At 42.6% G+C, this 27,869-nt stretch overlaps 1 protein-coding gene across 2 annotated transcripts; it reads right to left on the bottom strand.

Annotated features, from left to right (window-relative positions):
• Positions 1–87: 87 nt before the first annotated feature.
• Positions 88–27,229, bottom strand: frmpd1b (FERM and PDZ domain containing 1b). 2 transcript variants are annotated; one of them, XM_034883797.1, is made up of 17 exons: positions 26,966–27,229; positions 20,616–20,767; positions 18,290–18,400; positions 16,280–16,452; positions 14,796–14,898; positions 13,423–13,468; positions 12,964–13,068; positions 12,666–12,761; positions 11,701–11,826; positions 11,366–11,485; positions 10,473–10,606; positions 9,188–9,314; positions 7,099–7,191; positions 6,622–6,804; positions 6,088–6,289; positions 4,893–5,870; positions 88–4,646 (listed from the first exon to the last, which is right to left on the bottom strand). In XM_034883797.1, the coding sequence occupies exons 3-17, from the start codon at positions 18,394–18,396 to the stop codon at positions 2,086–2,088; spliced, it is 5,154 nt and encodes a 1,717-aa protein (XP_034739688.1). In that variant the 5' UTR covers positions 18,397–18,400; positions 20,616–20,767; positions 26,966–27,229; the 3' UTR covers positions 88–2,085. The 2 variants fall into 2 exon arrangements, with proteins under 2 accessions (XP_034739688.1, XP_034739689.1); XM_034883798.1 differs by having other exon boundaries at positions 6,142–6,289.
• Between the last annotated feature and the right edge of the window lie 640 nt (positions 27,230–27,869).

Genomic DNA, 27,869 nt, shown 5'->3' with positions numbered 1-27,869 from the left:
AGGAAGGAATCTTACATGAACTGTAAGTTGTCACATGAAATTAGTTGATGACTTGTTTATAGCTAAAACCCAAGAAGTTAGACATTGTTAAGGTCAATGTGTAATTTATTCCCAAATAATACATTTCTTGGTACATCAACTTCATTGTACGTGGGTACAGAAAAGTGACTGCTCATGTGGAAACACAATGTCCTCTTTGAAAATGAAATGCTGTTGACAGTTTTACCATACAGAAACCAAACACGTGGGTGACGCAGGCACTCTTCACTTTCTGGGCCTGCTTAAAGAACTAGAGATTCTCCTAAACCATACAGTATGTCTTGAGGTTAGTGCTATGATGGACACTGCTACTGCACCTCCATGGCAACTTGAAGCTCTGAAAACTCACACAAGACTCCTGCCTTATTTTTTTTAGCCACAGCCACCTTGAAAAAATGTCCATCTATTTAGGATCTGAACACTCAAGCAGTCTTTATTTTGGCTAATCACTTTATATTTGTATAAGCAACTGCTGTCTTAATTACCCTCTGGTAGTTATAGGTGGTTTAAGTAGATCTTCAAATTGGATGGCCGATGAAATGAGTTGGCATCATGTGATATATATATGGACGAGCTGTTTAGTGAACACCGTAGATCAGCAAACTGATCGAGGAATGCATTCCTTTTTACTGACTATTCACAGACATTATCATCAGTATATTTATATTGACACATGTTAATGCCATGCAACTTTGCACAATGTTGCAATCCATAATGCGTTAAGTTTTGTCCAAAACAAGACAAAGGCCAACATTCCAAACAAGGAAAGCATCCATTATATTCAGACAAACATAATGCAGCTGTTGTTGTTTTTAATGTTAGCACAAAAAACAAGGGGACAGTATGTGGGGGTGGGGTGGTGAAGAGTTTATGTTTGCATAGCCATAAACTAAAGTAGAGACAGAATAGGACACAAAGATAAATGGATATCTACAGTTCTGACCCCAGCATACAGCACCCAGTCCATCAGTTAGCATGTTATTTATATGGTGGTGTGCCCAAAGAGAAAACCGTAGTGGGGAACAGTTTTGGCTCAGTGTTTTAAGACTTTGGATGTTTGCTACATCTTGACATAGTTTAACAGTCACCTTTTTGCCTAGTCAAAAACATTTTTCAAACTTAAATAAGGTCCCGTTTAGCTTTCTGGGCCTTATCCACACATTCCCAGAAAATATATATGTAATGTCCTTTGGATGAAAACTAGATTAATGTTATATTACTGCATACATTAGGGCAATGGGAGTATTTCCGAGAGGCATTCACTCAGAGTCAGTCAGGACCAGGGACTGGGTAGAAAAACACTTTACACAAGGGTATGTGTCTCATAAAAAGGTGCAATCTGTAACAGTCAAAAGTGCTGTCCCTGCTTTATAATGGTGTAGTTTTGTATCCCATTAATATAACTGTAATTTTGAAAAACTAAATCCTTAAAAAGGTGCAAATATAAAACAAATCAGTTAATAACTGTAATTTGCAAGTGTGATAGAGTATGTTGTCTGTATTTTGTCAGTAAAACATATGGTTATACCAAACTTGAAAAATGACAATTTACAGATTACACCTTGTGAAATGGAGATATCGTTAAAGCAGCAACAGATAACATAATACTGTCTCAAAGAGAAGGAAAAATTAAAATTCCAGTGACATCCATAATTTTTTTTCCCCACTAGAGACCTGCACATAACAGACCATGGTGCAAATATTGTAAAAAATAAATACATAAATACGACATGGGTAATCCATCCTTACATACATATACATTGTTATCATAAAATAAGAGAATTATAAGATTATTATAAAATTCATATGTACAAATGCATAGTCCATATGCGTCCAAGAAGAGGCCAAGCAATGACATTTACGGGTTTGTTTGGTGTATGTGGTTTCCATGTGGGTGTGTGTAATGTGGGTTAGAGGTTGTGTGCTGTAGTGTGCATGGCACTTACTGTACAAGAACACAGGGGCTACACACCAAATCGCTCTGTGCTGTTTCCTCTTGTCTCACCTAATGAGTCAGTGGGTTATTAGTGGGTAAAAGTTCACAGGTCAAAAGTTGAGAGGTACTTGGCCAGGTGTGTCCGCGGTGTCTGGTGTGCATGTCCGGAAGAGCTGTGTGAGTGCAAATACAGAGGAGATGAGCACGGTGCAGCGTTTGGCTAGTAGCCTCACCCCGTCACTCTCCCCCTGACCCTGTCCAGACCCAGTGAGGCCAACACTCTTACCCCCAACCCTGGCACCAGTTCCAGCTGTCTCAACAGCCCCGACAAACTCTCGATACAGACCCACTATCTCCCTTAGCTTGTCCATGGCCTCCTGGCTGTCATCGTCCTCATCCCCTTGGACCAGACTCGCATTATGGCAGATGTCACAACCAGGGCAGGGGTTGGTTCGCAGGCAGGCTGCTGACAACTGAACCAGGGCACTGAAGCTGTTAGATAAAGAGCGTAGGGCTTCATCAGGAGCCCATCCTACACGTGTGGCCCGCTGACACCCAGATGCCAAACGTCGAGCCTCTGCCTGGAGAAGATTCCTTTCAGCCTCTGTCATGGCGACGGTGCTTGTCCCAGAACAATTTGGGTCCCGTACTGGGGTAGTACTACCTTCAGTTCCATTGTGATTTAGGTCAGGCCCTACTTTTATGCCTGTGATATCCTGCTTTGAGTTTTGGTATGGTGTTTGTTGGGGTTGCTCAAGTGCTCCCTTCTCTAAGACCAGCATAAGTTGGTCTATATCTTGACGTAGGGAGGCAAAACCTCCCTTCAGCCCACCATAATTTTTGTTGGTAAGTGTGCGAAGAGAACCACTAAATGAGTTTGTGGGGGAAACTGGACGTGAAACTAGGGGACTGAGTTCAGAGGAGGCAGTGGAGAAAGTAGAAAGCGGACGGGGGTTGTCTCTTAGCAGTGACAGAATATTGGGCTTTGGAGAGGGTGTTGTAGGAGAAGAGACCGGTACGGGTCGGGCCGGTTTAGGGCGTGTGCGGCGAGAGAACTCGTAAACAGTAAGCTCCTCGTCAAAGCTTATTCCATCCTCGGTGTCCCCGCTAAAACAGTTGGCGTAAACAGTGTGGCAGCCACATGCCTCCCGATGCTGCTGTGGAGGAGTAGTGTCAGCATGTGAAGAGGTTGGTGAGTCACCTCCAATTTGCATGCTGGACACACCTCCCAACCCCACTGCTGAATGGGGCCGTGACTGAGGCTGCTCCGATGAAACACTGCCACTGAGTGCACTAATCTCTTTAAAAGTCAGATTAGGATGGGAGCCGTTAGTCCCATCGGCCTTTTTCATGTATGAGGTCACATCCTGTGCCTCTTTGATCGTGGCTATGACAACCTCAGCTCCATCCTCTAATATATTCCCTTTCCCTGCTGGTTTTAAGTTAATGGTCTCTTTTTCCTTGACAGGGGTTTTGTTTAAGTCTGATAACCCACTGGCTACAGACAAGCCAGAGCCAAATCCAGATGTGTCTCCATTGATGGAACTTGTGGAGGGATAGTCCAGAGTTCCCAAAATCTCCTGGGAACGAGTCATGTACCAAGGCAGAGCCTGGATCTTCCCTCTCAGGGCAGAAGCTGGCAGTCTCCCTCCCAGGCTGGAGGAGCTGGTCCTCAGGTCTGATCCTGATCCAGATCTTCCAGGCTCTCTGCTTTCAAGGCCTCCAACACCTTTGGAGTTGGTTGAAGTAAGGGAGCTGGTAAGGGTAAGAGGTGCATCTGTAATTTTGGGTGACAGGCTTTCATGACTCAGGGAGACCCTCCTGGATCCTGACTGGACACTACCATTGCGCATGCTCCAAGGATGGATTCCATTTGGCGGACTGACACTATTCTCAAACACTCCTTTGCTAGGATCAGTTGGGGAGACAGGAGAGCTAGCAGGTAGTGATAGGGGGTGGAAATTAGTGGGAGAAGTGTGTTTGGGAGGCACTGGTGGGGGGATGGCTAGCTTTGTACCTGAATTAGAGCGATGGATAGGGGGTAGGTTTGGTGGCTTTCTTGTGGGTAAAGCAGGCACATTGCTTTTGCCCTCAACTTTAGGAGTTTCCTTTACATCAGGAATGTATGCTTTGTCATTGGAAACGACATGCGCTCCATGCAACAAATCTTTATTCTCTTTCACCGTTGCCTCGGTTTGTGGTGTTGTAATGGGTAGTGGTTGCTTGCTGCACCGCACTGCTGTGATCAGGGGTGATGAGAGAGGCAGTCCACCTGTCCCATATGTGACCGACTTGAACTCCATGGTGTCTGGCTCCATTTCCAGAAGTTCAGAAGACAGACGTCCAGAAGCATCCCCATTGCAGTGGGCATATGATCTCCCATGCTGGGGGGATTTGGGAGGAATGATCTGAGGTTTAGGAGGTAGAGTGGGCTTAGGTGCCAATAGTGGTTTAACCTTAACTTCAGGTTTCTGAGATGGTTTTGGTGGACTTGGCTGTTGGATGGCAAGTTGATTTGTGGGGCCTTTAAGTGTATCCACTTCCCTCTTGATTTTAGAGGATCTAATTTTATTGGCAATGGGGGAGGATGGCTCTTTCCCCTGGACAGCTGAAGGACCATTCCAGCTTCCACTCAAACGATTAGCATTCCGCCGGTCAGCCAGCTCAGCGTCTGTGAGACAGAAACAAATCAAAAGGAAAGGTCAGAAAGAGAAAGGCACCAGTGGATTACCACAAATCCTCCCCCCCCCCCCCCAACTCCTTTTAATCACATTAATGTCTCAGTGTTGTCACATCTTGCCATCACATCAAAAACATACCATAAAGGAAAGAAATAAATAAAGATTTTCCCAAAATTTTGGCAAGGAAAATTATCTTATTTTTTTGCAAAGTTATAACAAACATGTTCTAAACAAACCTGATAGATCAGGAACTGGGGGAGTTAATCTGTCCTGTGCATCAAAAAACTCATCTTCAGACTCTGAGGCAGTCCCTTTGACCAAAAGAGCTGGTTTGGGATTAGGTGAAGGTGTCAGGAATAGACCATCTTCGTCCTTGGAGAGGCGCTGCTCAGCCTGTCCTGCTTTGTCCATGGGAATTGAACTCGTCCTTACTGGGACTTTGGGAGGGATCTTTTTCCTTTTTTTAATGGGTGATCTTTGAAAGGGTATGCTGTCAATCATTCTCAAATCTCTTGAACTAGGGATCTTAGAAATGCGTCTGAGTCCCTTAACTTCTTGCTCATCTTCCTCCTCATCGTCATTATCATCATTGTCATCCTCACTAGTAGCCTCAGGGGGGCTAGGGAGGAATTCAGCCTTGGAGAGCTCAGCGAAGCAAAGACATGAGTTGTCATTGCCACGGTAATTGAGGTTTGTGGGTCGCAGGGGCCCTTGATGGCGTTGTGGCTCCAGGAGGTAGGGATGGTGAATGTCCAAGCTTGGTAGGTCCTCACTTGTGCGTGGGCCACGGCGCACATCCAGACGAGATGGGGCTTTAGCTGTGACACTGCTCTCTTCCAGGGCAGCACTCAAGGACCCACTTGACAAGCTGGAGAAGCTGCTGGTGACCCGTGGGTCAGTGTGGTACCAGCTGGTCTCCAGGTTCATTTCTTCATCCATAATACTTAATTTACGCAGACCATTTCCTGTTGCTCCTCCTTCCTCTTCACCCTCATTTTCCATACCTTCTGTTGTCACTATTATCTTCACTTCCTGTTTGCCTTTGTGCTCTTCTCTCTCTTTTCTTTCTTCCTCTCTCCTCTTCTCTTCCTCCTCTCTCCTTCTTTCTTCCCAATCCTGACTTGCTGGGTCTGGGCGTTTGTAATTCTGAGAATCCATTGGGTCATCCTCATCTGTCGAGTCATCTGAGTCACTACAGCAGCGAGACACATAACCTAATACACAGACCCGAAACACCAGAATAATACACAAACAAAATTAGTGAATTTGTAGAGAAGGATATGTTTTAAAATATGATAATATTATGGGACTGGCTTTTCTAACGGTACCCATACTGGCTGGTGTCATACATCAGAATCTGATGTGTAAAATATATATCAAATGGCCAAAGCTAGAAAGTGATTATTTAAAAGTGAAACAGTTTTTGCTCACTTGATAGGGATTCATAGCACACGCCCTCTATTACGGCGAACCTCCCACACACACCTTCTTCAGCAGGAATCCGGTGCACCCTCACTTTTGGGCGCCCCAGACGGAAGACATTGACACTGGGATCCACAAGGAGTTTGCAGTAGCCTCCCAGCAGACACCCTAAGTCTTTGGCTGCCAGAGAGTCCATCAGTAAGGCAAATGGCTGCAACGGGGAGGGCATTACAGGAGAAAAGGTAAAGGGATTAAGGCCAAAGGGTAAGGAAGAAAAGGCAATGGAGGGGGGAGAAAGAGGAAGAGAGAGTCAACTTCGAGTCCAGTGAATTTGCTTTATATAGCTACCACACGCGCCCTTAGGCTGTATACTGTTTGTATATTGGAGGAGAAATGCTTGACCTATATTTACCCGAGCATGAGCTTTGGCGTGAATATGGTGTGTGGTGAGTGAATATTTTTTGTATCTGTGTTACTGTATGAGTGTTGGTGTACGAGTGTGTTCATGAGTAATAGAGTCTGGAATCTCAATGTCTTCCTTACCTTCATGTCGTGCAGTGAGATGCGCAGTAGGCTGACTTTGTCAGACTCAGTGAGCAGCTCCACTCGGCTAATGCTGTTGAACTCCACCAGTGTCGAGATCATATTGAGCTTGTGGTTGATGACCTGACTCATCCCATACTTGGATCCCACCAGCAGACTGACCAACACCTCCCTGTCCTGGAGCTGAGTGTGGATGAGAGTGAGTTATGTTATGTGAGTTGTGTTATATAATGAAACAAAATGAGCAGAGAAGAGGAGAAAGAGGTAGAATAAGGTGGAAAAGGTAGAAAAGGGAAAAGGTGCAATTGTATGTTTTTAATATGGAAGATAACATCAAGGGTTATGCTCAGCCGGACTAGTTGAGCCTTTTGAATAGTAACATAATATAGATCCAAGAATTTGAATCAAGTTGTTACGTCTTTTAGACAAGACAAAAGACACACTACCACCAGGTAATATCAGGCTCTTAACCCTTACCATCATTGTAGCTGTGTAGGACCGTCCCCCATATGAAATGAGCTCTCCCAGCTGAGTAAGGTAGGCCAACCGAGCCTGAGATGCAGAAATGACCTAAAACACGGAAGTTGACAAAGAAGAGAGTGGAATGAAAGAAAACCGAGGGGAGGGTGTGGTAATGTGATCCACTTATTTTCCCAAAACATTGCCTAAACCTACTATTTCCTTAATAATCATTCTCCTACCCACCCAGGGGCCGAGGCTTAAGCCTACCCCAATATTCCATCCTACAAATGCGGACTGACAGCTATCCTTGGTACTGTATTGTGACAATCTGCGTGATTATTCCCACATTACTCAAAGACATTGAATGCACCCTCACTGCCCAGAAGCCATAAATCCCCATCCAAGTCATAGTTACACCAATACATGTAATACACACAAAATCATCCCCAAACACTAAAACCCAGGTAAGATAAATGGACACCCAAAACATCAATAGAGCATAATTAATATTACATCATTAAACAATTGCACCAAGTTCCAAATTTTTCTGCAAATTATATTTTACACTGATTGTCCTAAATAGTGGATGCAAATGACAGTCAGTATAATTTTTAAGTCATCACCCGTCAGAGCATAAGTCAAATTTCATTGAATAAACCACCCTATTTTTTTCAACGAATAAAGAACTCAAAATGTACCGTTCCAAATTATTATGCACAGAGTTGCAAAACATTTTAGAGGTTGTAAAGAACGGAAAATGGTCATTTGTTGATACTTGCACCATTAGGAGGTCATATGTACTGAAATCAAACGCTATTTCAATCAAACAAATCTTAGCAAAGCAAGTTACATGTTAACATAGGACCCCATTTTTGATATCACTTTCTCAATTCTTGTATCCATTGAACTTGTGAGTTTATGGAGAATTTCTGCTTGAATTTCTTTGCTGGGTGTCAGAACAGCCTCCCAGAGCTAATGTTTGATGCAAACTGCCTCCCACCCTCATAGATCTTTACTTGAGGGTGCTTCAAAGATTCTTAATAGGGTTGAGGTCAAGGGATGATGGGGGCCACACCATGAGTTTCTGTCCTTTTAGGCCCAGAGCAGACAATGACACAGAAGTATTCTTTGCTGCATGAGATGGTGCATTGTCATGCATGAAAATGATTTTGCCACAGATGGCACAGTTCTTCTTTTTGTACCATGATAGAAAGTTGTCAGTCAGAAACTCCATATACTTTGCCAAGGTCATTTTCACACCTTCAGGGACCCTAAAGAAGCCTACCAGCTCTTGTGGAAATAAAATAATAGCCTAATTAATATTGTAATGTTTGTTTTTGTGTAACCTCTATGGGTAATGCAGAAATATTGAATTCTGACATATAGCCTCCCTTCACTATGTAATGTTATTTGATTAGGCTAAAAGGGAAGAGGTGTAGTGCTGTCTCGGTTCAGAAGTATAAATCCTTGTTTTTTTAAGATGGCCATTAGGCTCCCAGCGGTCTCTAAACAGCTGTCCAATCAAAATATACGGTTGTCATGCAACGTTACAGATCATATCTTAGTTAGCGACAATGAGCAAAAACGGTTTTACCAAACGGTTTTACCAAAGATCCTTTCTAACACGGATCATGTGTACGCGGCTTAGGGTATCCAAATCTACCTCCCTCCCACATTAGCCTACCCAAACCTCCACCTCACCCGCCGCCTGTCGACCCACCATCTATCTTCCTTCCCAACCTGCTCTCATTCCATACATCACTTTCAACCTCAGGCAGATTAGCAGCTAAAGCCACTTTAAACGGTCACTATCTCTACGTATCTCGATGCTTCCTTCCACTAATCCTTCAGGTTTTTTTTTTTTTCTTAATTTATTGACAAAGTGCAGTGTACAAAGAATCAGGTAAGCAATACTTGTACACGAACATCAAGTGTACAAATGTATGAAGATAGATATATATACTGTGTATATATATATAAAATAAATGATAAAATAAATAATAATGAAAATAAAACATGAGGCAGTGCAACGAGAAAAAAAAAACATTACATTACAGACAAAACCAAAAAACTCATCCTTCAGTCTATAGGCTATGTTACCTACCTTCTGACGTGGCTCTAGTAGGGACTGGATCTTTTTGAGGTGGTAGCTGATGGCTTTCCTCAGGTCCTTCTCCCTCATGTTGCTTAGCAGTGTGGGAGAGATGAAGCTGTCCATGCCAAACTCTCTCCTGTCATTACCACACACACACACAGAAGAATAAAAAGTACACTGATACATGAACAATGGTGTAGCCTCAATGCCTTCTAAAATGTAACTGAAATTGAACTACAAGACCCCATATGCACTATGTACTTCATTTAGTTTCTCCAAAACCAAAAAAAGTATTGGTGCAGCTTTGGTGCAAAACGTGAACGAAAGCTGGGATTCAAATGTAAAATTGTTGGACAGGTAAGAAACATACAGTATGGTGTAGCTAATGTTAGCCAGCTCGTGTATGTGTTTTGATACATAGCAAACACTGGTTTCTAAAGTTTACCTTCATTTTAAAACACTGAACTGCGACCGCTAGCCATTTGTCAGGGTACTACAGAACTAAAATACACATAAGGTGAAGGGGAGGTTAACATGAACTTTTATGCATGGATGTCCATATTGTTGTGTTACCGATGTAACATTTAGTAACTTTGTGTAATTACAAATATTCAGTTTCAGGTGTTATTTCTAAGGTAATCAGTTAGCACCAACCTAACAGCAAGTAAGCTTGACATTTTTACATGAAAACTAAATACAGATTGAATGACATAAAATGCCAAAGAAGTACATTGAGATTTGTTAGTAGACATATCTGCTGATGTTATTTTCCCCATGGCTGCCACTAGATGTTACTAAACAGCCATATTTTAACTGAACTGTAACGATGACTGCATCATCTGTTTAATTTGAGGTGAAAACAGCCTATGTCTGCGATGCACAGAGTATTTATGACTGCAGTGACGTAAAAAATCACATTAATCTATGAGCGGTAAGTCAGTTAAGTGGTCTTTTGGGAAATGGATCTGTGTAAGGTGTTTGTGCATTTACAAATTTTAAGGGTTAAAGAGAGAGACAGAGAAAGACAGAAAAAGGGGAAACTGAAAAACCCAATAAGAAACTTTTGAGCAACACACAGAAAATAGGGCAGATACATACACTTGTGCACAAACGCAACATATTAATAGATTGGGCATTTAGAATGCAACTTTATCCCACACACATTACAATGATTACAGCAGTAGAACAAGATCACACCCTTAGATCACCATGATTACAAAAAACCTTATGAGTGCTCGAGTCAGGGTAGTGTCCCTACAGTGTGACCCTAAAAAGACAAACACATATGACTCACGTTATACTCTTGATCGAGGCCCTGGTCTGTCCACAACTATCTAGTCTCTCATGCATGTGCAGGGCAGCCAGGCGGAGTGCAGTGTTACACTTCATCTCGACTGCAAAACGCTCCTGCAGCACGTCCCCAACACTCTGGAAACACACACAGTCATAGCATAATGCAGGCAGACATTACAAATACACATGCACATTGCAGTAAACATACCTTTGTACAACTGAAAGCCTTCATATTTTGACATTTACTTGTTTAATATACCAGCATGCACTTTAAGTAAGACGTTGCAAAATACACAGCTTGTGAGGATTTTTTTAGTAAGTAAACCAAGACTGGGACACCCAAAGTACCACTAATACAGAAACAACAAACGCAGCAGGCGGCAAATACTTCTTGTAGAACAATAAATCACCAAGACATAAGTGGCACTCCCAATGTTTTACCGTGCAACACAAATATGCAAAGACTTTTCATCCAGCGTTGAAATGTAGTCTCAAAGTTGAACTACAACACAGCACATATCCAACTGTATGCTGGAATTCTTTGTTAAAAGATTTTCAAGGTGAAACATTAAACATTAGGCCACAGTAATACATCTTAATATATTTGGGCAGTTTTCAACTAATATGAGAAAGACACAGAGCAACTGCATGTTAAACTCCAAACGTCTTAACTTTGAAACACTATTTTTGTTACAAGAGCAAGTTGACACACCTTTTAAATTTTAGATATACAATTACATTTGGCAAGTTTGAGTTATTGTTTTACTGTATGCACATTTAAACATGGTTTCTAGATGTAAGGGAGGAGAAAGGGGTAAACGTCTGATTAAGGCTGACCAACACAATGTCTGTAAGAGACGGGAAGTGGTACTGTAGACGACAGAATTATCTCACCTGTAAAAAGAGGTACTCAAAGGTAGAGGGGTCATCCTGCAGCAGGTCCATTGGGTCTCTGGGGATGAAACACACCCTGAACAGACATCTGTAGTCATGGGAGTCTTTTTTCTGCACCACCTGGTAAAGACAAAAACAGACATATAAAAGGTGTGTGCCAGCTCTAAAAGTGAACCAAATCAACCACACTGTATCCGATCTTTGCTGGGTTGTACCCTTTTATGAGTGAGTCTGTTGTTACTACTTAAAGGTTGCATTGAAGTAAATTACACCTAATGATGAACATAACTTTAGTATGATTGTGTATGGATTTGTGCATTCACGGTTTCCTTCACCTTCTGTATGAGCTCGTCTTCGTGCAGCAGCAGTAATCTGGTGATACTGTACTGTTGCTCTAGCACCAGGGAAAAGTACTCGATGGCCCGGATGGACAGTTTATCCTTCAGAGTCAGCACAATGTCCTGGAATAGTGAAAAACCAACAGTTCAGACCCCTTAGACCAACATGTTCCATCCCTCTCTGCTGGTGGCAGAAGGTCAAATCTGATTCCTCCTCTCAGTCTCCCTTTGGCTGGGAATACAAACTGAAATACAAAGCCTTCTGTAATAATCATAATGAGCTCATAAAGTCAACATACATGGACCTGCTGAGGGTGAGCTACTGACACAATTATTTTCCTTTTATATCTCATTGTGATACAAATGCCCAACGTGATTTTAGAGTTACACACTAAATCAAGCTCTACATTCAAATAAGTGCTTCTCCTCACTTCTAAAATGTCCCATAACTTCCTCCTCCAGAAGCAATATAATAAATTTTCTTTTTGTATCATTCCACCATTAAGAACAGCTACAACAGCTACATCCTACCCACACTCTGACACTCTTGGGGCAATCACCGCATAACTTGTGGTGTACTTAGTTACAAAATACACCCACTTGTTTCTAGGAAGCCTTTCAAAGCTAGGTCCACTGTTGTCTCTCATAATGCTTATGAAAGACTGAGGGAGCTAATGATTGGATCTTCTAAGGACACTAATGTAGGCGGCATGTAACACAATTTAGCTACCTATGCTCTTTAAATCATTTTTGTCACTTGTTGCTATTTTTACAGTAAGATTCAGTAGGTATTGGTTTGGTTATATAAATGAACACATAGAAAGTTGCTTCTCAATGGCTTTTATAGAGTACACAGTATTGGAAAACATGTCAGCCGCCCAAAAGTGGCTGCCAGTAACGAGATGCATCATCCAGTAACCCTCTGCCTCTCTCTTCTCAGATTAAATGTCTGTCATACACACCTTGACAGTGGTGCTGTTGTCAAACTTAAAGGCCTTGGTCTGCCCGTTCTCTAAATAGACTTTTAGGACATTGGGCAGGAAGAGAAGAGAGTTTCCCTGACAGAGAGAAGTGAGAAAAATCACATTGGTGTTAGACAGGAATCAATATCAAATAGGGGAAGATAAAAAATGAAAAAGGAGCATAACATCATGAGTCCAAATAGAGAATATCAAAAGTGTGAGGGATCCCATGATGAGTCATTCATCAGTAGCTCACAACAGCCTTTGTTCTGTATCAAGTACAGTAGGGCTTTCTTACCTGAGTGTGCCCATTGACCACCACCTCCTCTGCAAAGCGCACTTTAACTGGATTACTCCTCAGACGAGCTCTCTTTTCTGCCGACATGATGGATGACTTGGGATTCTGCAACACAGAACACAAGTTAGCGCCATTATGCGAGGGCTGGACCACGGACGAAGACGCACACACTTGTTCAGTTTTAAAAAGTGCAATGAAAAAAATCAACTCTGAGACCAACAAACTTTGGAGATACAAAGCCATGATCACATGGTCCACATGCATACATTTGTACTGTACAACACAATCTATTAGCAATGTGAAGGGAGTTAATCCTCTCAGAAGACACACGTTGACAGTCACATGCTTGGAAACACACAGAGCTTCATGTTTTAATAAAAGGATGGTTAAATGACTCTTTTTGAATATATGTGTGTCGACGGAAGCTTATCAATGTGTTCTTTGTACTTATTTACTTACTGTCATGTGGCGCAGGATCGTCACAGTGATACAATCCTCCAAGTCCCTGAGTGGAGAAACAATGCAATCACACACAGAAAACCATGCAAAAAACACACGCACACGAGAGAGATCATAATCTTTCTAACCAGCTGTCAAGTAAGCACTTTCTGCTCTGACCTTTACACACACTCACTCTCACTCTCTCTCTCTCTCAACTGTGACAGTGTAAGTAGTCATTGGATGGATCGGACACACTGGTACTATAGTAACCTAGTAACCAAACTGGATTCTCACACTCCACAAAAAGGGAAGTAATGATTACACATATGGCTCCAATTGCTGAAGCCTCATGTGTAGAACTCTAACTACAGCAATACAGATCATAATTGAATCATCAATAAATAATAACATTTATTTAGCTGGCGCTTTATCATGGACACTCAAAGCGCTTCTGGGGAGGGGGGGCTGCTTCACTCTAACACCACCAATGCGTAGCACCCACTTGGGTGATGCACAGCAGCCTTACGACGCCAGACACTCACCACACATCAGTTCGGTAGAGCTGGAGGGGAACATATTTTTAGTGGAAACACGGTGAAAACCTACGCACACACGGGAAGAACATGCAAACTCTACAAAGAAAGGACCGGGACAACCGGGGTTCAAACCCAGTTCCTTCTTGCTGTGGACTTCCTGTTTTTCAGAAAGTAATGAAGGTGAAAGCAATGGAAACACCACATGCATTAGTATTTAGAGAAGATGCAGACATCCAGTGTGATGAAGAAAACCACATGATGCTGGAGAGAGGCAGGATTAGCAACACCATTTTCTGCTGTTATGTAACTTTAGTTTTGTCCAGTAATTCCAGAAATTACTAGAGACAAAATACTATATTAAAGCAGCTCATTTCCATTCCTTCTTGTTTACCTTATATGAAAATGTGTATATTGTAAAATCTATGTCTTTTCTTTGAAGAAACTCTAGTGTGTGTGAAGTCACTCAAACTGTTCAAACTTTAAATATGAGAAAGTCATTGTTTTCTGTATTGGTGTTTGATGCTAGTGTTTTTACTCTGTGTGTTCTGAGTTACAGTACGTGTTATTTCAGTGAGGATTGTTCATAGTGTTTGGCTGCACTGAGTCTGTTTTGAGACATGTGTTATGTAAGAGTTGTGTTCCTTGGAATGAGTTTTGCAGGTGCAAACTGTATAGCTCAGGTGACTGTTGGTAGTGCAGACTGTAGTTGCACATGTGGTTTCTGTTGTGACCACTGTCGTTTCACAATTGGAAAACCTGTAAATTGCCTTTTGTGGACGCCTCGTCCAGACGTCCAGACAGACAGACAGACAGACGTCCAGACAGATAGATAGATATCTCTGCAGTTATTCCCACCTTAAGACGTTTTCCACCTGCTCAGCGCTTAAATCCTCCAGCACTGTATCATTGATCTGCAGCACCTGGTCCCCTGGGTACAATATCCCATCTGCAGGACTCCCTACACATAGGCGCACACACACACACACACACACACACACACACACACACACACACACACACACAGAAAAGTGTGAGCGCCTGCATTAAACAAAAACCAAGCTGCACATGTGGGCTTGCACTTTCTGTTCAGATACAGGGAGATATACACACTGATGTAGGCACACGCACACACAAAATGACTCACATGATTATTCAACATGGCTGAGTCAACAGTGTTCAGCTGAGCTCTCCAGGATGTGAGGGGTTACAGTTATTCTGGGTCTCAACCAGCTTGGCTCCGCTCTGCTTTCTCTAGTTATTTATACTCATTTGTCTTCAGGCAAGAGAGCACGAATGAGGCATAGCAGTTTTAGTTTACTTTAACACACAAACACACACACAATTACATAAACACACTAAGTGCATGTATGTTTAAATACACACTCCCACATACAGACATACAGATATTTTCACACAACCGACTGACTGGCAAAGCCCCGTCTGTCCCTAATTTTTGACCCACTGGCAACATCCCTCACTGCTTCGCAAGCTTACCCATACACCCACACACACACACACACACACACACACACACACAGGGTGCACACATTCCCTCGCTTTGGCCAGACACGCAAACTCCACTCCCCACCCTCTCGAGCATTTCATGTCAGCTCTGCCAATATCCTGATCTGTGTATTTTTCAAGTCCTCTCCCTTCCTCTTTATTTTTCTTTCCTTCTTCCTCATCCACCACTTTCCTCTCATCTCCACCTTCTAACACTATCAGGACCTTGCTGACTCCTCCCACACCCAACAGTGTCATCACCCCACCTGCACTCTGCACACTTTCAAACTCATTGTTTTGCTCTCTTTTGCCATATCTGCACTTTGGTTTTTGTCTATAATTGGTCTTCCTGCTGGCATCTTCTCTGTCTATTAAATCTTGTCTTCTGTTATCACTTTTTTTTGGCAGCAGATAGCAATTGCAATGCTGGTGGCAGGGTGGGACTCTTTATCAGCTTATTTTACAGGGTGGACATAAACGTAATGGATCTCTCTCTCTCTCTCTCTCTCTTTCTCCCGCCTATCAAGGTTGACAAAATGAAAAGTAATTGAATATTACTGACTAGAAAGGATGAGCAGGTGGCTCTGTTGTTTCTGTGGCCTGTCTGGCACCGTGCCCTGCAGTCTGAATTCCAGTGGAGAGTCAATGATGTGTGTGTGTGTGTGTGTGTGTGTGTGGGTGAGAGAGTAAGAGAGAGAGGGTTTTGCTTCAGGCCAATGTTGCATTAAACAGGTAGCCTTTTAGAGATGATGCAGAAAAACAAATTGCAGTTACCTTCCTAGACAAACATGTCACAAACAAACACACACCATCACCACCACACACACCGCCTGTACCTGCGGCGATGTCCCTGACCAGCAGGGGTGCATTTGTGGTGAGGATGAAGCCGTGTCCAGTGCTGCTGTCCAGGACCGGGTCCCTGGTGATCTGCAGTGTCAGCTTGGCTTGGAAGTTCTGATTGGACAGACTGTTGGAGCGCTGCGACCTTCCATCGCCTAGCAACCGCTCTCTGAGTAGGTCAAACAGAGTAACATGTCACCTGCTTGGAGACAACATGGTCATCAAGACATAAATTCAGGCAGATGTGTCCCTGTACACTGTCAACTCCCTCACATCACTTTTTACAGAAAATCGTATTTCTTTTACAAAGCATTGCCTTATTTTTTAGGCAATGGCTCAAACCTGAAATGTTAAAGTTATGGTTTAACTTGTTCAACTTTTCCGCCTAAGTACTGCAATTTTTCAAAATTTCACACAGCAAGAAGAATCTTCACTGATGGTTTTTACAGAGAATTTGAGACTACGAAATTTTCATTATCAAAATCAGAAAATTGCGGGGGGAAAAAGACCATCACAATTTCTTCTTAGCCCAAAGTGACTAATTCATTTAGTACATTTGGTTCAATCAACTTTATAAAACTGAGAAAGATTTAGTTTACAATGATGCAAAACAAAAAGTGAAAAATACGTTTTTTTCAAATTTCAGAGGCTGGTATGGAGGCAGTTTTGCTTTTATTTGTTTTTGTGTATCTGTTTTTGCATGTTTAATTTAAAAGTGACCCAAATGATTAGTTACCAAAGTAGTTGACAATTAATTTGAAACAAATCTGTTGTAAGACACGTACAACTATAACACAAAAATATATAATATAACAAAAATAAGAGTTTACAGCCGTTCTGTGGCTCTGTGATTATGTACATTGGCACAGCGGTGCTTTGAGCTAAATGCTAACATTTGACCACCTTAGTTTTGTATGTTAGCATGTGAACATTTGACAATTAGCACTAAACCAAAAGTACAGCTGAGGCTAATGGGAATATCATTAGTTAACAGGTTTTTGATCATAAATCAAAGCATAGTCAAGATTTAACTTTTTGACCTGATGTTGGCGTTAATATCATACATTATTGCAATTCATCCTCTAGGGGCCTTGGATATCTGGTCAAATAGCCGGGAACCAGGAAGCAGAGAACAGAATTCACGTTCATATAAACTGCTATAGATCCTCAGCTGAAATGCACTCTGGGAATACACAGTGTCTGTCTATGTGGTTAAATCAGTGACAATCTCCCTGACACCTGCTGTCCTGGTGAGCTGGTTGTGACGTGGTGAGACTTTTCCCCCACCAGAACAGGGAGTTTACTGGGCTTCCTCTGCACGGCCTCCTCCGCTGAAAATGAGAAGCCACTTTGCGGACAGCAAGAAAATGAAGGACTCTTAAAGGCATATTTGTGGTCAACTGTGGGGTGTGTTTGTGTGTGAGAGAGAGACAGTCAGGTTTTGAATGCGTACTCAATTACGTGTTATGCGTCTGAATGTGTGGGTGTGGGGAGGGGATCCGGTGGGTGTGCTCACTTTTTCTTTTTTTTTCTTACTATGTTACGATTTTAATGTTTTTCTCTTTTAAGAAAGAGATTTCCAAAGCACCACATGAAAAGCACACCATTTGACATGTTTTAATATTAATACCAAACCTCCCACATTTCTTCTCCACTACAGAATCTGGCAGTAGGCCTAGAAATGGTTGATGCTGTTTTCTCCACTCTTTCCCAAGCTTAATTGTTTAGTTTCTTTTTTTACTATACAAGTTGTTTTAGTTGTTATTGCCGCAGTGCTTTGTGCGGGCTCGGCATTTTCTGCTACAACTGGCTGTGAGGTGCCAACATTTTCTACTGCATACTCAGTTGCTTTCCCATCAAAATCTACTCCACTTTCTCACACAGGTGCAAACACTGGACAAACCTCGTGGGAAGTATTTTTTATCCCAACTTTTTAGTTTTGGAAACATTTCCTGAACTTTACAGAGGATCTTTGCCCTGACCTCTCTCCCTTCTTCATTCTTTACCTGCTAAGCGACTCTCGGGTTCGTCGTATTATTGTTCCCACCACCTGCTGCACCCGACTGGCCCTCCGAGCTGGAGACCTGCTCCTACATCGCTCCTTCTCCTCCATTTATCTAAAGAGACAAAGATAGAGAAGGATATGAGCTACAGACTTGATCAGAACAGAGAGAGAAAATGAGACGTGGAGAGATAATGATAGGATTTAGTTTAGCTCCGTCTTGTACAGAATCGTGCTTAGGCTAAATTAGCATGTTGTCTGCTCTGTTTTAATATTCAGAGCCTGTACGCTGCATTGAATACGTTGAATAATCAGATATGTGAACAGAGCAAGAAAGGCTGAATGAGAAAAAAGGGGTGGAGTATAGTCAGCATTAACAACACGTCACACACATTTGCCTAAATGACCTGATTCTCAACAACTGCACCATTACATGATAACAGGATTCACAAACAAAACTTCAACGTAAGTATGCTAAAATACGCATGTCCACTACAAATCTGCAGCTGTGGACTTTCTGCTTCGCTGGCCTTTTAAACTGGCTGGTGTTCGAGACATAATGAAGAATTGGGGGCTCAAGCAAACCTCAGGGAGGCAAAGCTGGTCAGCACTAAATCCTTACCAATTCTCAAGACATACGACTCCCCTCAACTGTGTTTTGTTTCTGTCAGCCAAACAATACGCTGGCATTAAGCTTGTAGAGCCTCTGATAAATCCGTGACAGGGTTTATTATCTAACGCTGAAAATATATTCTATAAGGGGTACTGGATTATCATCATGTTTCTTTTCTATTAAAAGATTTTAGAGGGCGGGGATGTGTTTAATATGTGTTGCATTATTAAAAGTAATGGTTTTATTTGTGTGCGGCATTACTGTGATAAGGTGTTGTTTTGCTGCTGTCTTGGGACGTACTGCTGGTTGTGTCTTTAGAGGACTGTTTCACCCCATGAGGTGAGGAAGAGAGAGAAAGGAAAGGAAACGGACGAAGACATGATCAATACAGCTAATGGTGATGAATGTGCTCCTGATACCAAATAATCCATACCTTGGCCTCGGCAGTCAGCTGCACAGAGATTAGTTTGATCAGCTCTCTGAAACATGGAGCAAACATCTGCAGAACGTTTGTGAAAATCTTTTTAAAAAACAGTGCTGTTTGGCCATCTGCCACACTTGTATGAGGCATTTTTGAAACATGCCTTTAAGGAGTGAGAAGGAGGGTAAGGTCATTAAAGCACGAGGATAGTGTATATTGTACTTTAAGTTCTGAGTTATGGCGAAGCAATACACACTGCATTGCAATCAATAGAGAACTTTAAGCAGCTTTCTTTAAACAATCAGCATCTAAAACAGATTTCAGCTTGTATCTGTTTAAGTGGTTCCTGATTATAGCATCACTCAGTGTATATTAAAGCATGCAGTGTAGGTCTGTCCTTTAAGAAGATTAGAGGCACTCGTTCTACACGGGCCACCACTGGTCAGGGTGTCACTTTAGCACCTCCCGCTGATCCAGATTGAGGCAGATTGATGGGGATGAGAAGGGATGAGTGAGGCTAGGTAGCTGAAAGCCGCACAGTGTGATCATTGACCAACATTCAATCACTGAGAGAAGCATCTTTTATAGCAGATCATGACACATGTTCGGGCTGCTAATGGAGACTTTCTTGCATTGTGTTGAATATGCAGCACTCTTGCAGGTGTATGGATGTGCATGTCAATGCTGTGTGTATACTGCAGTCATTGCTGAATCAGGTGACAGTTTTTGCTGTCATTCTCCTCCTTTCTCAGTTCTTTTATCTCTCTCTCTCTCTCTCTCTCTCTCTCTCTCTCTCTCTCTCTCTCTCTCTCTCTCTCTCTCTCTCTCTCTCTCTCTCTCTCTCTCTCTCTCTCTCTCTCTCTCTCTCTCTCTCTCTCTCTCTCTCTCTCTCTCTCTCTCTCTCTCTCTCTCTCTCTCTCTCTCTCTCTCTCTCTCTCCCCACTGCCCTTGCCGAGTCAGGTAGTCATCTCCAATGACAGTCTCTCTGGGCAGCAGCAGACATCTTTTTTTATATTCACTAAATGGCACCTACTATCTATTCTCTTCACAATAACAGCCCCACTTTATAACTTTACTAAAGCAGATAGTGTGTAGATGGTTCATCCCTTTAAAAATGTTTATTTTTAAATTTATTTTAAATGTATTGCATGTGGTAAGCCTCTTGAAAAGGCAGAGAAAGATTTGACATTTTACATTCTGTTGTCAAGTAACCAGCACTTTCAGGAGCTCCAATCTTCCACATATTTTGAGAAAGTGGGACATTTTATCTAAAGACTGTGTGAGAGCGTGTCTCACCGTGATGTGGCTTGTCTCTTCAGGACTCCAGAACACAAATACCCTCTCGCCCTCTGAGACATCAGTTCTGCAGACCCTCCAGGATTGGATGAGAAGAGGTGGAGGGGGGGTCCTTGTGATCATCGGGGCCAATCCCAGTCTGGTGCAGCCACCTGTGCAGAACAGAGCAACGCTATAATGGCAACCTGTCATAACCCATAAACAAGATGCATACCCACACAAGTTTATAATTAGAGCATGAGGCGACCAGTTATCAAGCCTGATTAAGTCAGATCAGCTGTATTTTACCCTATTTATAAGTAACTTTATTCCAGTTGTTGTTGTGTTTAGAGTGAACAAGCAAGTATGTCAAGCAAAGCAGGTCTAAACCAGCTATGTGGTTGTGGTTTTCCAAGGGGCCACTCCTCTGGTCCCTGAGGCTCTGCCTCTCTGTCTTTCTCTCTACTCCTCCTCAAAAGCACATGGAGATGTGGAGATGAGGCACTCCATCTCCATCTGCTTGTCTAAATTAAAATTTCATAGCGCCAAGTTCAGTTAACAGTTCTTACTGGGCGTGCTCTAAAAGCAAAGAGGACAGCCTGTGAATAATCGTGATGTGTTGGAGCGGGAAAAACACTGCCAGCCAAAAAGAGATTTTGGCCAGTAATAAAATAGGACAAGTCTTATATTTGAACATCAGGGCAGATATGGGTGAAATTTTAGCCAGCCTCTGTTTTGAGGAGAAAAACACACCAGGGAAACGTTTTGTTGTGAAAACCCAGACTGTTGAATCACCAGAGACTCTGAATAAACATTCTTGATCTCGTCTAAAAGGAAACCTCCTCCTCTTTCACTTGAATCTGTGAAGTAAGCTCTCACTCCCTGGGGCTTTCATCTACAAAAGGGAGCAGAAATCAAGGAATTGATAGTCCCATCTGTGCAGCTCTTCCATCAGGCCCTGTGTCTCATACACAGAGCTCTTTCACAAGGCCCATGTGTCCCAGCGAAAAAGCCAGCAGAAGACCAAGACCCACACAGACTGCAGGGCACATGAATAATGCATGGAGCTAATGCAGCTAGCCTCCAACCGCCTACCTCTACCACTTGCCAACACAGGCATCAAGGAGAGGGAAGCAAAGAAGAAGAGAGACACACAGGAAAGACGTTTGGGGTTTGCAGAGGTGAGGAGGAGGGGAGAGGAGTGGGGAGGGGGCTTTGAGGGGCTGAGAAAAGGGGAAGGGATACAGAAAAGAGAATTGGTCTAGGAAAAGAAAAGAAAGAAAGGACAGGATATTGCAGGGGGGACGGAAAGGGGGAGAATTTGGAAGAGGGCAAAGAGTGCAGCGGCAAAGAAACAGGAGAGTTAAAGCTGCAGAAGGAAAACAGAAAAAACAAAAGTATCTACAGGGAATTAAAAAGAGTCTGCCGGCAAGGAGCGGAGGGGAAAAAAAGCTGATCAATGCAGCATTTCTCCACAAACTGAGAGCACACAAAGCCAGACAGCAGACGTTGATGTATGGTAAATGAATAAATACAACAGCAGACCTGTAGCATTGTTTCTCATGCAGCGTTATACTTTTCAACTACTACATGGTGTCTTAAATGAAGAGCTTGTTCCCTCTTTCTAATGATGTGACAGCATTTTCAAATCTAAGGCAGTAAAGCCTGTGTGTCTGTGAGCTGGTGATGAGTCTGCTCCTAATCTGCTTCTGAATCAATAGTAATCGCGAATCCTGTCCTTAAGTCCCAGAGCTGTCCACAAACACAGCTCATCTGCAGGCCTTGTAGACCTTTCTCTTTTTCTCCTTTCTTTCCTCCTGTTACATTCTCGGCCAACTGTACATGGAGAATATTTGTACACAGTGCTGCAAGGTAATAAAGGCTTTCTACATCGCTCTGTTTCAATCACTCTGTCTTATTTCTCCGAGACAATGTCCGCCCGTCTGCTCATTTGCCCACACAATCTCTCTCTGTCTCGGTCCAAACAAAGTCCGTCATTCAATCCTGTCGCCTGGTATGAGAACACATGAAGTTCATAGAAGCACTCCACTCTCTCCTCAGGGGTTGAGAGGTGGCACTGAGCTGGCAGCTTTTGTGCAGCCAGCTGGATAGAAAACAGCCCAATTAGCACTGCTGAGCCAGACCGGGCCAAAGCAGGTCAGACCAAGCTGTACCGAGCCTGGTGAACTTGCATTAGCACAAGAAGTGGGAGGAAAAATGACCAAGTACAGCTGCCGTACTGCTAAATAATATAATCTGAGATAATGGATATGACAATCTGACTGACAGGATGAATTTCTCAGCAACAAACCTACATTTTTGGTGATCAGCTCTCTGAACTAATTAATAAAGACTGGACTCAGTGGCACTGTGGAGTTACAAACACTCAAGCGCGGACCACATGCACGCACAATATGCACACACAAATAGAGAAACACACACACACCCTTCAGCCAAATAAGACACACTGGATACATCTGCACCACATGAGGCGCAGGACAGCAGCAGCAGCTAGGGGCAGAGCCAGATGTTGCTAACTTTTGGGGCCTGGCCCAGATCGAGGGGGTTCCAGGGGCAGGGTTCCCATTGACAGCAGCTATTTGAATCTATTTTCATTCAGAAATCCGGAGGTGGGAGGTCAACGGACCACTTTGAAAAGCTTTTCCCTCGCCAAAATTTTGCTTAACTTTTGAGCATTAATTTTCCAACGAGCTAGCATGACATTTTTGAAACCAAATGGATTCCTAAGTGTTCAAGATTAATAAAATGTAAAGTTATTGCGCAACACCATGATGACAAACAGCTTCTACAATAATCAATCAATTTGAATTTTGGATAGGAAGCTATAAGATCTCACCACTGCTATGTTCAAAAGAAATTAAATATATTCAGCTTTGATCACTTCAATATGTTTATTAACATAATGGATAATAACTTAACCATAATGTCAAAATGACCAGGTTTCTTAGGTGCTCAGCTGTGGCAGTAACTCAGGGTGAGCAATTGTAAGGTGTCCTTTTATAAACCCCCCTTTGGATAGATTATTTTTCTGTTGAGAGGATCAATATGTGAAAATCCTTATTCACAGAACTCAAAATGCATTGTCAACTTTTGGATGGATTGCCATGTTGGTTAGTTAGTTAGTTAGTTGTCATATTTTCAAGAATTCCTTTTTGTTTTTGTGACAATTGTTAAACAAATACAACAAAAAATCAGTTAAAGACAAACATTAGACAGCATAGAGCCCCACAACATCACCAACAATAAAAAAAAAAAAATCTTAAAGTGACACAACTAACACATCACAATGATTTGTTCAGAGCTATCCTGAAAAGGATTTATAAGTAGTCCGCAAAGGCGTCACCCTGTACCTTCTAAATCATGATGGGAACAACTCCTGTTCACCACAGAGAGGACGTGTTACATCACAGAGGATTGCACACCCTTTCCTAGCTATTTGGTACATTCAGGATGAAGTCACATAATGTTAGTGATCCCCTTTTCCTCTCGTGCCACCAGACGGTCACAACTTTCACTTATCCAGTAAAATATCTCAACATCTACTAGATGGATTGGCACAAGATTTTGGTAGAGACATTCAAGGTTCCCAGAGGATAAATCCTTATGACGCGGGGGACTTCTGGTTCCACCAGCAGGTTGAAATGTTGAAAAGTTTTTAGTAAAATATCTCAGCCACATAATTTGACTGATAGGGACATTGTAAACCAGCCTAGGCTTTACATGCTATGTATGTGCACATACATAGCATGTAAAGCCTAGTAAATATCTAGGTAAATATCATTGACCAATGCCATGGCATTGGTCAATGATATTTACTTGTTCTTGTGAAAATAAAACATAAAAATAAATTCTTTGCACTGAAGTCCACCAAAGAAATGATACAGTTAATAAAACACTATTACATTCAACAGTCGGACAGAAGCTTGGTAGCATATTCTAGTCTGTCGATTGCCACAGTTGCTTGTTGTGTTTTGCTAAAATTATGTTTCCCATTCTTCGTTCCGCCTGTCAGCTCATTCCATTAGCATTATGAAGACAGGGATCACCCTGCACCGCTCGTTTCATTTCCCCTTTTATCAGCGACCTGGCGAGGCTTGAGCTCCCCAGTGCACTATTAAATTATGGGTCTTTTGAAAATTAATAGTGTGATGGACTCTGTTACAGATCTCTATTGATGGTTCTGATGGTTACGGAGAGAGACAGACAGCCTGACAGAGAGACAGAGAGAGAGACAGTGAGAGAGAGAGAGAGGAAGATCTTTGGATTTTAGAGGAGGATAGATGTTGCAAGTCTGGAAAACTGTTTGCCTTACTTCTGTTGCTGTCTGAGGCAATTTCCTTCAACTCAGTGATCCTTCAAAAACTGCACAATAGAGTTCTTATCTTTAAGTAAAAGTAATAAGAAGGCCACAAGTGAGCCATCAATAAACCCCTGGGCTTTGGAATAATACTTGGCCACAGTATGACTTTAATATTTTATATCACAGCGAAGAATACAGGAGGATAAACCTGGGTAATTGCTTCTTTTTTAGTCTTTTTATACTTAATGTTTCAATATATCTTCATAAACAGAGTTGGCCTACACTATGGCGCCACTGCCAGTCAAGTGTGCCATCACCATGGATCTGTCACCACAATGAGGTCATGTCTCCTTTTCCCTCTGCAGGAGTACTACTGGTACAGTCTGAACGGGAAAATAATAACTTACAGTAAATCCATCTGGACTGTCCATCAATCAATCAATCAATCAATCAATCAATCAATCAATCCATCAATCCACTACCATTTTCATACACCAATGTAATGCCTGACCCATGAATTGATTTAATTCCTTTACTGAAACCAACCAATATTAATTGATCAACAATTATCCAACAAATCATTGATGATCAGTTGGTCCAGGCATTTTACTGGAGCAGCAAACACCAGCCCAGCAACACAGTGTGCCCTTGAGACATGAAGCTGTAAGACTAAAGAAGAGGAGAGGGAGAGAGTATGGCTGGCTGGCAGGATGCAGTAAGTGGGACAGAGGAGCAGTCAGCGGGGCAGATCGAGGCTAATGCAGCCAGGCATCAAGGCTTTCCTGATGTGCAAGTTCTGCCCCTTGTGTTTAACCTCGGGCAGACTGACCTCAAAGCAGCAACTCCTATCACATGTTGTAGGCCTAGCATACATCCCTGAGTCATAGCACAAAGCCTGCAGCAGGCAGTGTTAGAGCACAGCAAAACACTCTCAGTGCACACAAGAGTGAAAGCAAAACACTGAGCCTCCACAGCGACTTCACTAGGCATCCTCATCAGAGGACCAAAATGCCATTCATTCATTAAGAGTGTGTGTGTGTGTGTGTGTGTGTGTGGGGGCGCGCGCGCATGCGTGTATGTGTGTGTTCAGCTGTGGCCCACGAGCAGCTGAAAATGATGCTGTTAAAAAATACTCAATGATCAATTTAAGTGATGTCTCTATGAACAGTGAAGGCAGTAACACGTGTTTTAATGGAGCAGCGATCAACGGTCATATTTAATCGTGTCATGCATTAAATGAAGGCCCCAGAACAGCAAAACGCATTGTTCCGGTCTAGTTGTGTTGCGCTTGTCATGCCTGGCACGGCACGGAAAGAGGTCTGCTTCTGGCCAAAGGATATGAGCAAAGAAAAGAGGAGAGGCGACTGGCCCAGGCATCGCCCACGCCCATTCACAATGTGCGTGTTTTACTATCCAGACTCCCGGCAGCCCCCTGATCCGTCCGGATTTAGTCAGTTCATTTCCAGTGTGTAGCCAGTGACGGTGATTTCACTGCGCACACGGCAGCATGGATCTCCACTATAACTGCATACGGCATGTGTTTGTGAATATTAATGCCATTCAGTGTGGTACAAAAATGGTCATAATTTTGACTGGTAGCCTATCCTGTGTATAGTAGCCTAGGCTAGCCCACATATTTATATTCCCAATAACCTGAATGTAGATTCTGAGAATGGACTGATATCGACCGTCATAAATGCTTAAATGCCCTTAAATAATCAATATTTAGGCTACCAATGTACTGACTAAACACTTTGATGAGTAGCCATGCCGATAAACCAGGAGGCTAAACAAAGAAAAAAAGGTCAGTCTTTTGTTACCTTTATAATCTTAATCGGATTTAAATCTCTCCATCGGCTCCCTCAAAACAGTGATAGTCTATGGGTGTATCCTGCAGGCGTTGTGAAAACGAGCATGAGTTAAATTATTCATTTTGATGTGAAAATATCAGTCCAAATGGGATGAATGGATGGAAAGTGCAGGCTCCTACGTATAAAACCAGGCGCTCCTACATTAGACAATAACATCGTGAAATACCGATGAAACCTACCTAGTGGTCTGAGGAGGAGACAGACGGATCGGGAGTCTGGGAGGGCTATCCCCCAAAAAGAGCAGCGATGCGGAGGATTTGAGGAGAAACGATGTTTGATTCTTAAAAAATATCCACGGCGTCCTCCTGGGCAGGACGATGATGGTGATGTGGTGTGTGGGGGGTTTGGCTATCTGCTGGATGCTGTCATCGTACTGGGTCTGCTCTCTGACTAATCCTCGGCCCTGAGCTCAGAAATAACCACCCCTCCCTCTGTTTGTCTCTCTCTCTCTATCTCTCTCCCCCCCACCCCCCGCGCCTCTTCCGCTGTCTGCCCGAAAGACCCCCACCCCTCCTCCGCAAGCTCAGTTCTTACCAGTGATTTCAAGCCAATAATAATAATAATAATAATAATAATTATAATAATAATAATAATACACATATCTTGAGATGTGGCAATTGTTGAAAAAAATAATTGTGTCGATCTTATTCTGATCTAGTTTTCATTTTTTTGTTAGCCGATAATTTCTAATTCTTACTCAAAGTCATACAGGCTGATGTGTTCAATAAATAAAATAGGCTACAGCTCAAATTGATGTACACTTTCACAACAAATAAACATAATCATTGTGTGTCAGCTCCTAACTAATTGCTAGTGTGTTGGGCAATCTGCCCCCCCCCCCCCCCCCCCCCCCCCCCCCCCCCAAATCCCAATATCACCTCAAATGATAAGTTCCTCAAAGCGGGTCAAGCATTCTGTCTTGTGAGGCCTTGTATCAATATTTACATGGTTTTCAAAATTCAAAGATTCAAAACACTTTGTAGGCTACATTAATTCCTCAAAGGGGATCCACGATTCAGCCAGTTTGTTACTGGATCCTTTAGTGGGTTAATCCATTCCTAAAAGCCAAAATTCCTTTTATTT

Source organism: Etheostoma cragini, chromosome 10 (genome assembly GCF_013103735.1).
Source record: "Etheostoma cragini isolate CJK2018 chromosome 10, CSU_Ecrag_1.0, whole genome shotgun sequence".
Lineage (NCBI taxonomy): Eukaryota > Metazoa > Chordata > Actinopteri > Perciformes > Percidae > Etheostoma > Etheostoma cragini.
The sequence above is the reverse complement of the archived record's forward strand: the minus strand, read 5'-3'. Positions and strand labels throughout refer to the sequence as shown.

Coding starts and splice junctions, on each gene's coding strand:
- frmpd1b (XM_034883797.1), bottom strand. CDS start 18,396: ATGGAGGAGAAGGAGCGATGTAGGAGCAGGTCTCCAGCTCGGAGGGCC. Junction 16,453..18,289: donor ACCCGAGAGTCGCTTAGCAG/GTAAAGAATGAA, acceptor TGACCTACTCAG/AGAGCGGTTGCTAGGCGATG. Junction 10,607..11,365: donor TTGAGTACCTCTTTTTACAG/GTGAGATAATTC, acceptor GTGTGTTTCCAG/AGTGTTGGGGACGTGCTGCA.